At 42.3% G+C, this 14,249-nt stretch overlaps 1 protein-coding gene across 1 annotated transcript in view; it reads right to left on the reverse strand.

The window, feature by feature from the left end:
* LOC102827378 (chromosome unknown open reading frame, human C20orf96) overlaps positions 1–11,688 on the reverse strand; it is a 22,995-nt gene extending 11,307 nt beyond the window's left edge. Inside the window, exons 1-2 of the mRNA XM_006860778.1 lie at positions 11,586–11,688; positions 5,946–6,061 (exon numbers count right to left, since the gene is read on the reverse strand). Of these exons, the coding sequence (XP_006860840.1) occupies positions 5,946–6,061; positions 11,586–11,688 (219 nt within the window). The remainder of the gene's footprint in view (positions 1–5,945; positions 6,062–11,585) is intronic.
* Between the last annotated feature and the right edge of the window lie 2,561 nt (positions 11,689–14,249).

Raw genomic sequence — 14,249 nt, forward strand, 5'->3', positions numbered from 1 at the left:
CACAAGGCTGGTGGTTCAAGCTCACCAGCTGCTCCTCAGAAACCCTATACAGGGTTGCTATGGGTCGGAACTGCACTTAACAACAACAATCTTATTTGCATGGAGTCCTGATGTGGCGCTGTGGGATAAAGCACTGGACTTCACAGTTGGCTTGAACCACAAAGTCAGCAGTTCAAACTCACCAGCCACTCCTTGGAAACTCTATACAGGGTCTCTATGAGTGGGAACTGACTTGATGGTATTTAACAGCAGTGTGATGGCTGGGAATCCTGGTATGACACTGTAGGATAAGCACTGGGCAGCATCATTAGTCTGAAGTGATTGTAAACCCATCAGCCAGTCCTCTTAAACCCTATACAGGATCCCTCCAAGTAGGAATTAACTCAATGGCACTTAACAACTATATAGCCCGTGGGGAGGATGTTCCCTACCTCTGATCTAAGTGAACCTAAGCAAATCACCGCCCCCATGGGTGGCTTACTCAATAAACAAAGTAAGCATGAGCTTACTTGTGCTTACTTATCCATAGTGAATAAGATAAAGTAAATAAGCACAAGTAAATCTATGCTTACCTTGCTAACTGTGTACTCCATCCCTGCCAGGGATCTAAATTTGAAAAGAGACTTGGATTCTGTAGGAAGGTGCTGTGGTGTGGGGGTTGGGAGAAAGGCAGATGCCAGCCAGTCCTAGAAGCAGCTTTGTATGACAAAAAATTGTGAAATTGTTCACTACAGATTAGTAGGCATACACAAGAAAGTTTGTGCTTACCTTGATTATTGGGTAATCCGACACTGCCCCTAAAGCCCTATTATAGTCATTCTAAAAGTGAGGAAAGGAATACCTACATCAGAGAGCTGCTTTAAAGATTATGCGAGATGACAGAATACGATGTGGGGTGCCCTCAGTGACGACTCTCTAAGGCTCACCCTCCACCCCTGCCACACCTATTTGCTTTCTTTTTTCTCCTTTCCGTTCTTCCTAATTTCTTTGGTTTTCCTTTCTTCAAATTTCTTCCTCCAGTTCGTCCTAATTTCTTTCACTACCAGCAACTACCCCTTCCTGGGGAGTCCTGGTGTAGCACCGTGGGTTAGTAAGCTGGAATGCAAGGTCAGTTTAAACTGCAAGGTCAGTGGTTCAAGCTCACCAGCCACTCCTTGGAAACCCTACACAGGGTCGCTATGAGTGGGAACTAACTCAATGGCACTTCACAGCAACAATAACCCCTTCCTTGACTCCTGATGTAGCACTGTAGGATACGCACTAGACTGCTAGCCAGAAGGTCAGCAGTTCAAACTCATCAGCTGCTCCTTGGAAACCCTACACAGGGTTGCTATGAATCAGAGCTGAATCCACAGTATTGAACAACAACAGCCCCTACCTAGCCCCTGGCTCCTTTATTCCCCACATAAGAATAACCAAACTCACTGCCAGAGTATCAATTCTGACTCATTGGGACCTGGTTCAGGATTCCCAAGGCTGTAAATCTTTGTGAGAAAGCCCTGGTAACAAAGAAGATTATGAGCTGGGCAGCTATCAACCAGGTCAGCAGTTCAAATCATCTACCAGTAGTTCCACAGGAAAAAGATGAGGCTTCCTGTTCCCAGAGAGATGTACAGCCTCAGAAAGCCTGTCACAGTGTCGCTATGAGTCACCAGTAACACCACATCTTTACAGAAGCAGAAAGCCTCATCATTCTCCCAGGGAGTGGCTGGTGGGTTTAAACAGCCGACCTTACGGTTAGCAGTCCAGTACTTATTTTACAGCGCCACCAGCATTCTTAGAAGAATAACACTGTATCTCAAATAATTGAGCACTTACTATGTGCATTACTGCGTTTCATTGTTATAGTAACTCTGTGAACTGGACACCATTGCTAGCCCCAGTTTACAGAAGCAGAAACTGAGGTCCAAAGAGATTCAGTAACTTGACCACAAACCAGAGCTGTTGTCACTAAAGTCTAGACTCTTATCCACTCCACTAAATAGCCCACGAATCGCCAGACCAAAATATCTCAAAATGTGAAAAATACTCAATACGCCCAGTATTCCTGGGCCTAGTACAAGAATCTGTATTTTCAATATACACTCCACTCCCAGGTGATTCTGATAAATAGCATAATTTAATGACCTCTGCTCTAGAGAGGAGGAGCTCTGGTAGCATAGTGGTTATGAATCAGACTGCAAACCGCAAAGTCAGCAGTTCGAAACTACCAACTGTTCCACAGGAGAAAGATGAGGCTTTCTAAAGCTCCTGTAAAGATTTACAGCCTTGGAAACCCTATACAGGGTCGCTATGAGTCAGAACGACTCCACGGCACATAACAACGGCTCTAGAGAGGTGGACTGCTAGTGTGGCACTGTAGGCTAAGCACTGGACAGCTAACCAAAAGGTCCCTGGTTCAAACCCACCAGCCGCTCCTTGGAAACCCTATACAGGACTGCAATGAGTTGGAACCAACTCAATGGCAGTTAACAACAATGAAGTCTAGAAGGGGTCTTCTCTGACCACCAGATATAATGCTGAAACTCTGCATTGCTTCAGTCCTGCTCCTTATCCCAATGTGTAATTATGTAATTACGATTTATAATCGTCTCCGCCTTCCCTAATTTCTTTTTCTCCAAGACTTGCCGCCATCTGACACAGTCGCTATCTTTCTTACTACCTTGTTTCTTGTCTGTCTCCCCCAGCTAGAATGTCATGCCCAGGCAAGCAGGCATTCTGATAGTTTGGCCACAGCCGCATCTCCAGCACATACATTGGTGCCTGGAACATAGTAAATGTGGGTTGAACTCATTTCCTATGTGTCCTCCTCCTAAGCGTAAGCTCCCTAACACCAGGAACTAAGTGTCTTGTTGACAGCTGTATCTGGCACCGTGCCTGGCAGCAACAGCCCAAAGACACCTCCAGCCATACTCAGCATGAAAACACAAGGTTTAATCGTAGACCAATTGTCCCCATCACCCACCCCCGACAGCTTCCCATCTTTCTCACTCACCTGCTGCAGCCAACACAGGCCTCACAGCCCTTGAATGTACAATACCCTCTACCTGAACATTCCTCCTTCAGAGAGCCACATAGCTGCTTCCTCACTTCCTTCAGATCTCAGCAGCCTTCCCTAACCAGCCTCTCTAAAACAGTCACTACCAATCCCTCTTCTGTCCCTGTTTAGCCTCCTAAGCTTTATGTTTCTTCACAGCACGTATCATCACTACACACATTATATATTTACTTGTCGTGGTCATTGTCTGTCTCTCCCAGTAGAATGTGAGCTCTCATGGCTGAATGTGCACTTCTGAATAGGATCTGGCATACTGTAGATGCTCAATAAATGCAAGGGGGCTTCAAAAAGTTCATGGAAAAGTGGAATGAAAACACAATGTAATTTTTCCATGAACTTTTTGAAGCCCCCTCATATTTGTTGTAACTAAATGAATGAATGATTATGAGACAATGTTAGGAATGGGTTAGGAGCTCAGATTTTGAAGTCAACTTGTCCAAGTTCACGATCTTTACCAAACAAAAACACATAAACCACCTTTTAAAAATCAGGAGGAGCTCACAGGACCAATCTCTAGAAAAGGACATAATGAAAGTAGATGGTCAGCAAGTCTGAGGGAAACTATGGATTCAAACATATCATGAAGCTGACATGGAGCCAGGCAATACTTTGTTCTATTATATATAAGGTCACTATGAATCTGAGCCAGCTCAATGACAACTAACCACATCAGTAACACGGAATCAATACTGAGTGATTGATGGCCATGGCTTTCCAAGAAGGAGTTAGGGATGTGGATTGGAAAAGTGTATCATTTTAAAAGAGTCTCTGGGTGCTACAAACAGTTAAGCAATCAACTATTGGCCCATAAGTTGGCATTTGAACCCTCCCAGAGACCTCTCAGAAGAAAGTCCTGGCAATCTGCTTTGAGGGAAACCAGCAACGTCCTTTTAAAAGGACACAAAGCACAGTCTCTACTAGCCTGGAAACAGAAGCACTATATGGGGCCCAGCTACCACTTTCAATTTTGAAGGGGATCACAACAGATGCGAGTTTTCTCATGCTTGGAATTCTACAGATGACAACTCCTTCTCCATTTTCCTGGGTATTTGCAACATCTAGAAGAGAACATCATGTGAAGGCAGAGGCAGAGATTGCAATGATGAAGATATAAATGAAGAAACACCAAGGATTGCTCTGAGCCATAAGAGATGAGGAAGAAGCAAGGAAGGATTCTTCCCTACAACCTCCAGAGTTTGGCTTTCCTGACACCTTAATTTCAGCCACCAGAAATGTGACATCATAGATTTCTGTTATTTTTATTTTAAAAAACTTTATATTGTAAATTAAGTGAAGATTTACAGACAAGACCATCCGTTTTTAATTAAACAAATCATATACTTTGAAAAAAAATCAGGAAGAAATAACATCAAAAATATGAGTTCCAAAAAATAAAAATGAGTTCTATTTTGATTTAAAGATTCTATGGTAGACTCCTAATCAAAAGAGGGGGAAATGCAAAACAGAATTTCAATCCTATTAGAATACAAACTTTCTAGAGCCATGGAGGCTGGATGAGCCCGTGAAACTATTGCCCCGAGATCGTCGGTAAGCCTTACATAAAAACGTCCCCTAATCTCTTCTTAGGGAGCTCTGGTATCATAGTGGTTACAAATCGGGCTGCGAACCGCAAGGTCAGCAGTTCTAAACTACCAGCTGTTCCGCGAGAGAAAGATGAGGCTTTCTGCTCCCATAAAGATTTACAACCTCGGAAACCCTGTACAGGGTCACTATGAGTCAGAACCAACTCCACGGCACATAACAATAACAACAACAATCTCTTCTTAAAACCAAACAATAGTTTAACTTAACTAGTAAAGATTTTCTACCTTGAGTATTATGGTCTTTTAAGATCTAGGTGTAAGGGATCAAATTGACAACAGCAACTTGAAAGATAGGAACCTTCGAAGGCCAGGAGTTTATGTTAATGGAGGAGGAAGAAATAGGAAAAGGAGAGTGGGAATGATTGTACAATTTAAAGAATGTCATCGCTGTCACTGCATCCTTCAGGTAGAAACTGGTGACTTGGTGCCTGTCTGGCTGTGTACATTATCAATAATAACTAAAGTAAGCTGTATGCCTAAATATGTATGACTTGGTGTCTGTCTGGCTGTGTACATTCTCAATAATAACTAAAGTAAACTGTATGCCTAAATATGTATGCACATATTCAGATATGTGTGAGTTCCCTTCTGAATGCTGGGCAACCATTTGCCAGCAAACCTGAAGGTTGAAGAAAAAAAAGTTTCAAAGCAAATATAATTTTCCTATTTTCTTATATAGTAGTCATTCTTCACTGAGCTACTAAAAATTTCTTAAGAGAAATCCAGAATTTTTCTATGTTCTTTTGTTGTATATTTAGTATTTTACTTTCTACTATGGACTCTAAAAACCGGTCTTCTTTTTGTCATTCCAATAACACTGAAGCATTGTTCAGAAAATTATAGAAGTCATAAAATAATACATGAGAAAATGATCTAAAATTATATCAGTTAATGTGGAAAATTAAATAGTGATCCCATCTTTATAGAGCACTGCATTCCAGGGCAGGGGAATTTACTGGCAATTTTAAGATGTTCAAGCTACTAGATCTTTCCTAACGGAGTGAAATAAAATATGATTCTGATCCTTTTCCTGAGTCTTGTAAACAACAGCAAAAGCTTTGTTGAACTGGTTTTGATCACTAGTACCCATTTCCTGGCTCTGTGGCCTGAAGGAAGTCACTTATCTCCCTGAGTTTCCCTTTCCCCCATTGTATCATAGGGATGATGATGATCATGCCTACAGGGTTGCTATGAAGAAGAAGTTAAGTCCATCTTGACCCCCAAGAAGGGTTCTGTGTATGTTTCCTGTAGTCATAGCCAGCCCAGTACTCGGGCCCCCATACCCTCATTAGTCGGATTTTGGCCTGCATCTTCCCAGAGTCCAACTTCTCCCCTCTGCTTGGATCTTGCTGACTCCTCAGGTGGCTAGTCCCCGATACAATGGACTTGGAGAACAATGCTGGATTTAAATGGAGAAGGACAAGAAGAGGGTGTGAGTTCAGACAGGATTAGAGTCATGCCCCAGGGAATGTACCATCAGTGGAACAGAGCAGAGGCCCCTGGCCCACTTGTTCACAGCCCTAGAAGGTATGACAGCGTGACATGGACTTCACACCCAACAAGCTCCTGAGGCCCCACTCTGAGCCCAACAAAAGCAAGGACTGAATACGTGCTGAGAGGAGAAGAGGACCAGTACTGGACACAACTAGGCAGCACTTCCCACCCTTCCATCCAAAAGAGAGTCAGGAGCCCCCATTCCTTGTGCCTTGCTGATAACTGTGCCAGCAGGCCTGAGTCCAAATTCCTGCTCTCCCAGCAAACTGACCAGTGGAAAGGTCAGGTGAAATAGGGATTAAAGAGCAAACCTGTAGCACCAGACAAACTGGGTTTGAATTCAGGGTCTACCTTCTACGAGCTGTGTGGCCTTGGCCATGTCACATTATCTCTCTGTCTCTCGCTTTCCCCAACATGTGAAATGGGAATAATCATACCTACCATGTCATGAGCGGCGTCCTGGTGTAGCACTGTGGGATAATGCACTGGACCACAAGGGTCAGTTTGAACCACAGGGTTGGTGGTTCAAATTCACCACTCCTCAGAAACCCTATGCAGGGTCTCTATGAGTCAGAACTGCCTCAAAGGCACTTAACAACAACAACCATGTTGTGAAGATGAAATAAGCAGTTACTATCCAGTAAAGAATTGGTGATAGTGCCTGACTTACATACATTGGCTATACACTCATAATTGGTAGGAATTAACTAATGGCCTGGGAACAGGGAACACAGCACCAATGACAAAACTCATTGCACGTCTCTGAAACAACCCTAAGAGCATATAACCTTGCAAGGAGCACTAGAAAATAATTCAGATTTGAATAAAGAATTTGGAAGACAGTCTTAAAATCCAGCCTCCTCTTAACCTGTCTTGCACACACACAAGACAATTCACCTAGGTAGTTGTAGCTCTACTTAGAATTCATCAGTGCAACCCAGTTCACATGGGAAAGATACTCAGCCTGTCTTATTTTTCTTTCTTAGTGGGTCAATATCCATAATTGTCTCATATTAAGTATCAAGTTGATGAAGTAAGTCAAACCATTAATTTTGTGTTACATATATATATATATATTTGGGATTTAATTTAAAGTATGTGAATTAGATTCTGATTTTTATTCGTTTTAAGTTGAAAAATTTAAGACAGTCTTATTAAGTTTATGCAGATACATTATGAGAACTCTTTTAAAAACATAAAATTATCCATATTTACTTTATTTATTCGATTTACAAGAATTACTTAAATCCCTAGTGGACTTGGTTAATCAGACAAATGAACTATTTGAAAATGAAATACAATGAACTTTTTTATTTGCCTCAAAAACCACTGCTATTTAGGCTTGCAGGGTATACCCTGTGGTTGGTGGATGATGCATGGAGGAGATTGTAACCATGGCAAGGAAACGATATACGATGGGATCAGTGTGAAGCTAATGTTCTCCCATGTAAACTATCACATAACTCACAATAAGGCATTAAAAACAAAACAAATTTAAAAAATCCACTGCTATTGAGTCCATTCCAATTCCTAGTGACCCTGTAGAACAGAATTATACTACCCCATAAGGTTTTCAAGGTTTAAATCTTTATAGAACTCAGCTGCCTCATCTTTCTCCTGTGGAATGGCTTATGTGTTTGAACCACCACTACCAACCTATTGGTTAGTAGCCCAGTGCCTAACCCACTGTGCCACCAGGGTTCCTTTAAAAAGGTCTGATGATGTTGTGTGCCATACAGGCGGTTGGAACAGGTGGGTTTGAACTGCCAACCTTGCAGTAAGCAGTACAATACTTATCCCATGGCACCACACCAGTGCCTTAAAAAGTATGTTGTTGTTAAGTGCCACTGAGTCGGTTCTGAGTCATCACAACCCAATATAGCATTTTCAAGGAGCAGCTGGTGACTTTGAACCATCTACGCCGTGGTTCAAACCAACCTTTCCATCCAGCGCTTATCCTTCAGCGCCACACCAGGACTCCTTAAAGGTATATCGTTGTTATTAAGTGCTGTCGATTCGGTTCCAACCCATAGTGACCCTGTATAGGGTTTCTGAGGAGCGGTAGGTGAGTTTGAACCACCAACCTTGTGGTTCAAACTGATGTTTAGATCCAGTGCTTACACTACAATGCCACACCAGAACTCCTTAAGAGGTACAGAGGAATTTAATTAACCAAGTTCCAAAATCTCCTTATTTTTTTAATAAAATAGGTTAACACTCATACAGAATCCCGGTGTGGCGCTGCAGAGTCATGGTCGATCTGAACTGCAAAGTTGGTGGTTAAACGAGAATTGTGAGAATTCCTGTTTTCTTTATGCTGAGGTGTAAGTCATACTGAAAGCTATAGTCATTGTTCTTCATCAGTGCTTAAGTCCTCTTCCCTTTCAGCAAGCAGGTTTGTGTCCTCTGCATATCACATGCTCTTAATGAGTCTTCCTCCAATCCTGATGCTGCATTCTTCTTCATATACCACTGAAATTATGCGTTCCGCAAACAGATTAAAGAAATAGATGAAAGAAGACAGCTCTGACACACATCTTCCCTGATTTTAAACCATGAAGTATACATTTGTTCTGTTCAAACACTGGCCTCTTGGTCTATGTACAGGCTCCTCGTGACTACAATGAGGTCTTCTGGAATTACCATTCTTCACAATGTTATCCATAATTCATTATGATCCACACAGTCAAATGCCTCGGTTTAGTCAATAAAACACCACTCATCTTTCAGTTTGTTGGGCTGTGGTGACTAGACCCTAGAGAGCCAGTGGCATTATATAACAGATTTATACTGCCCCCATTTCTAAAGAGCTCTGGTAGTGTAGTGGTTACGAATCGGGCTGCAAACCTTAAGGTCAGCAGTTCAAAACTACCAGCCGCTCTGCGGAGAAAGATGAGGATTTCTGCTCCCGTAAAGATTTACAGCCTCGGAAACCCTGTACAGGGTCGCTATGGGTCAGAACCGACTTGACGGCAGTTAACAACAACATAGGGTTTTCTAGACTGTAAATCTTTCCAGAAGACAATTGCTTCATCTTTCGCCTGTGGAATCGCTGGTGGATTTGAACCACCAACATGTTGCTGGGATGCTGGAAGCTATGCCACCAGTATTTCAAATGCCAGCAGGGTTAGCCATAGTGCACAAGTTTAAGAAGAAGTACCTAGAGATATAAGGGAAATTTTTCCATTATCTCTAATTCCATTTTTCCACAAACTTTTTGAAGTCCCTTCAGACTGAAAAAAAGGTGTCCAGTGAACACCTTTAGAATAGCAACAGAACACTGATACAGTGCCCAAAGATAACACTCCTTGGGTTAGAAGGCACTCAAAATATGACCTCCTCATACAGAGTCAACCTTAATGATGTGGATGGAACAAGCCTTTAAGACCTTCATATACTGATGTGACATGACTTAAAATTCGAAGAAATAGCTGCAAACATCCTTTAGTACTAGGGATATGGAATGTCCCTAGTATTAAAGTGTGAATCTAGGAAAATTAGAAGTTGCCAAAAATGAAATGGAACACATAAAGATCAATACAATAGACACTGGTGGTGGTTGGTTATGTGCCATGGAGTTGGTTCCGACTCATAGTGAGTGACCTTGCAAGGGTTTCCAAGGCTGTAAATCTTTACAGAAGCACAAAGCCTCCTCTTTCTCCCACGGAACTGCTGGTAGTTTCGAACTACTGACCTTGAGATTAGCAGCCTAATTCATAACCATTACACTACCAGAGCTCCTTATACTAGGTATTAGTGAGCTGAAATGGACTGGTGTTGACCATTTTGAATCAGACAGTCATAAGGTTTACTATGTCAAGAATGATAAATTGAAGAGGAACCACGTCACCGATTCATTGTCAAAAAGAACATTTTAAGATCCATCCTGAAGTACAAAGTTGTCAGTGACAGAAAGTATCTATCTGACAACAGGAAAGACCAGTTTATATACTATAATTCAAAAACATGTACCAATCACTAATGCTTAACATGAAGCAACTGAAAAAAAAAGTTACAGGAGGTAACACAAATAAAATCACCAAGGTCAAGAATAGCTATTCCATGCTCTCCCCAAACCCTAAATCAGCTTCCTAGTGTCCCTTGCCCACCTGACTGAGCATTAACCAAGTCTTTCATTTTGTTTTTCTTCTGGCCGCTGGTTGGCTGGACTGGAGGCAGAGTAGAAGACTGCATTTTCTGAGTAGGCCTCTGCCATTGACCATAATCCTATCAGACATAATAACACAGTTAGTCATGTAGTTCAAATGGTTCATATCCCAGTTCTACCCATTACAGATACCTGTGACTTTACCTCAACTTCCTCCTCTGTAAACTACACTTATTAATTAATAAAACCGTCTTTCAGGGGCTGGTGTGATGATTCTCAGAAATATTTGTAAAGTATGTGGTAAGTGCTCCAAAAATTTTAGCTATTACTTTTTATCAACCAGCCACAATTTACACAGCACACGCAAGTAGTGAGGTGCAAAAACTGTCAGAAACCAAAGACATGGAAATAAACCCAAGATCTATATTAAGGAAGTAAGAATAGCATTCAGGGAACAGCATAATATACCCTGTACCTGGGTGGCTCAACTGCTTTGCACTCAGTTACTAGTCTAAAGGCTAACATTTTCAATCCATGCTGTGGCACGGCAAAGGAAAGGACTGGCGATCGGCTTCTATAAAGATTGTTGTTATGTGCTGTGGAGTCGTTTCCGACTCACAGCGACCCCGTAACAGGGTCTCCAAGGCTGTAAATCTTTGTTGTTGTTGTTAAGTACCGCGGAGTCGGTTCGGACTCATAGACCCTGCAGAGGGTTTCCGAGGCTGTAAATCTTTATGGGAGCAGAACGCCTCATCTTTCTCCCGCAGAACAGCTGGTAGTTTCGAACTGTTGACCTTGTGGTTCGCAGTCCGATTCGTAACCACTACGCTACCAACTTTATGGAACAGCAAAGGAATATATTCTGATAGGGAAATAGGATTAAAAAAAAAACCGAGATTCAGAAGCTTGTCCGAACTCTTATCACCTGCCATGTGTGTTGAGAGGATGCAAAGTTCAGACCCAAGGTCAGAGAGCCCCTACTACCTCCCTATCCCGCCAAGACTCACCAGAGCCGGATAGTTGTGGATTGTGGATGTAATCCCAGAATGGTCGGGTCTGAAAAGAGTGGGAGTAGGGGGTGAAGAGACAGAACTTCAACCTCATATCCCAGGGAACTTGAAACATGCATAGTGTCTGGAACCTGAAACCGCAGTTGACTCAGGACAGAGAGGAATAATGTGGGAGAGAAAGAGAAGAGACAGAGCTTCAAAGATGTAGGCGAGGAGGGGTGAAATCAGAAGAGAGGCAGGGCGTATGCAAGATTAGTAGGAGGTGGGGTTACTCATGAGTACTCCACTACCCCAGGCTCCTTTTTACTCACTTTGGAAAGCTGCGCGCCATTGGGGAACGTGGAAGGAGCGTTGCAATCCTCGGAGCCCTGATCTTCTGAGATGCCTATCCAGCCTCCTTTCCTCAATGTGCATCGCGCAATTACCCAAGTCACTAGAACTTCCCAGACGTTTTCTGTCGCGTTGCAATCTCCAAGGAAACGCGTTTCGGACTACAGAGAGCCTGGAGGGACTAATCCCGCAAGGCAAACTGTAACATCCCTACATCCAGTTTGCCCGCCTTTAATTCTACAGGACTGTACCATTGCTCCACTTTCAACAAACCTCCATCTGTTCCTTCTCATCCTCACTCTTGCCTAATGACTTTGCTTCTGATTTTACAGAGAAAATTGTAGAGATTAATAAACTCACAAGTTCACATCGCCTCATTTATTCACCTACCCACCTCTTTAACTGTAGAAACTGCCAATCTTCACATTTATGCACCGATTCATATCCTTTTTCATATTCTTAAAAGACATTACCCAGAGTTAAGTAAGCAGTCTTTTTCTTAAATTACTGATAAATAAATTGAGTTTCTGAGAAGGGAAGTAACTCTCTTGAGGGTATAATGTTGCTCTTTACCCTTCATCTCCTTCCTCGTCATCCTCTACGATATCATAATTTTTCCCTCTTTTTGTATCATGCTCATCTGTATACAATCATGTTTTCATTGCTTCTCTTTAAAAAAAAAAAAGTGACCACTCCTCTCCAGCCACCCTCCCATTTTCTAGTAGGTTCACTTTTTTTTTTTTTTTTTTAAATTAAATGTTTTTATTTTGGATTGAGTGAAAGTTTACAGGGCACATCATCAGCTTCACATTCAACCATTCATATAGCTTGTTTCATTACATTGATTATTATCCCCTCCATATATCATCAGTTAACAGTGTTTCTCTCTATCCTCTTTAGCTTTTTTTTTTTTTTGGATGAGGGGGGACAGGTTCACTTTTTTACTGTAAAACTCCTAAAGATGTTTATCTCCTTTCTGTTTCCTGACCTTACCCCATACCTACCCCCACTTCAATCAGGCTACACCCACCTTGTTGTTGAAACTGCCTTTATTAATACCAACATGACCAGAGTCTTGGTTCTCACCAAGTAGCATGTGACCCAGCAGATCACCCCTCCCTGAAACACTTTCTTAACTTGGATTCAGAAAACCACTGTCCTGATTTCCTTCCTCCCTGTCTTTTTATCTGCTTTTCAGTCACTTTTGCTGGTTCTTCCTCTTCCCCATTTTATGATCTTCTGTTCCTCTATCCACTCTAGTTTTGTCAACACTCTTATCCCTTCCTGTCTCATCAGTCTTACAGCCTTGGATACCATCTGTATCCCCAGATTCAGTCTTAAAACAGACCTAAGGAGCTCTGGTAGCGTAGTGGTTACGAACTGGGCTGCTAACCTCAAGGTCAGCAATTGGAAACTACCAGCGGTTCCGTGGCAGATAGATGAGGCGTTCTGTTCCCGTAAATATTTACAGCCTCGGAACTTAACAACAAAATACTGAACTCCAGCTATATACATCCTAGTCAGCATCTTTATTTGGATGCCTGTTAGTGTTAGCAAACATGCCACCGGAATTCTCCTGGACTTAGCAAGATGTTGCAGAAGTCGATCATGGCTGTCTAGGGGAATTTATTCTTTAAAATGCCCATTTCTAAAGTTCTCATAGCTCATTGGCTTTTCATCTTTTGTCTCCTTATTTAGTTACCTTCTTCTACCTGTGGTTGTTGGTGGTTACCATTGGGATGGGTGTAAAGGGTGTCAGGTATGCTTCTTCTTCCTTGCATCCCTGTTCTGTCATAAGGAATCCTGGTGTGGTGCTGTGAGCTAATGAGCTAGACTGCAAAATTGGTTTGAACCTCAAGGTCGGTGGTTCAAGCTCACCAGTTGCTCCTCAGAAACCCTATACAGGGTCGCTATGGGTTGGAACCAACACAGCGGCACTTAACAACAACAATCTAACGTGCAATCTTTCCCTTGAAAACTGCCTCCCCTATGTTTTTTCCCAATTCAAAATGACAACTCTGTTTGTGAAGTCATCCTTGACTCTTCTCTTTCTCCCACATCCAATCAATCCATCAGCAAAAACTTCCTAAATCAGACCACTTACCACCACACACACACACACACATCCCACTTTCCTCATGCACCCAGACTACAGTACCAGCTTCCAGGATCCTCTTCCTGTGTACCTGCCATCTCCAATGCTGAGATGAATGTCATAAAACATACCAGAGTGTTACATGTTGTTGTTATGTGCCGTCAAGTTGATATCGACTCATAGCAACCCTATGCACAACAGAAGGAAACACTGCCCAGCGCTGTGCCAATTGCACAATCGTTCCTACAATGGACTCAAGTCCATTGCTGCTGTCTTTGTATCAGTCCATCTTGTTGGGAGTCATCCTCTTTTTCTCTGACCCTCCAGTTTACCAAGCATGATGTCCTTCTTCAGGGACTTAGCCCTTCTGAAAACATGTCCAAAGTATGAGAGATGAAGTCTGGCCATCCTGGCCTCCTAGGAGCACTCTGGCTGCACTTTTTCTAACACAGATTGGTTTGTTCTTTTGGCAGTCCATGGTACTTTTAATATTCTTCTCCAATACCATAACTCAGATGCATCAATTCTTCTATGTTCTTCCTTATTCATT

This window comes from Chrysochloris asiatica, unplaced genomic scaffold, assembly GCF_000296735.1.
Source record: "Chrysochloris asiatica unplaced genomic scaffold, ChrAsi1.0 scaffold00039, whole genome shotgun sequence".
In the NCBI taxonomy this organism is placed as follows: Eukaryota; Metazoa; Chordata; class Mammalia; order Afrosoricida; family Chrysochloridae; genus Chrysochloris; species Chrysochloris asiatica.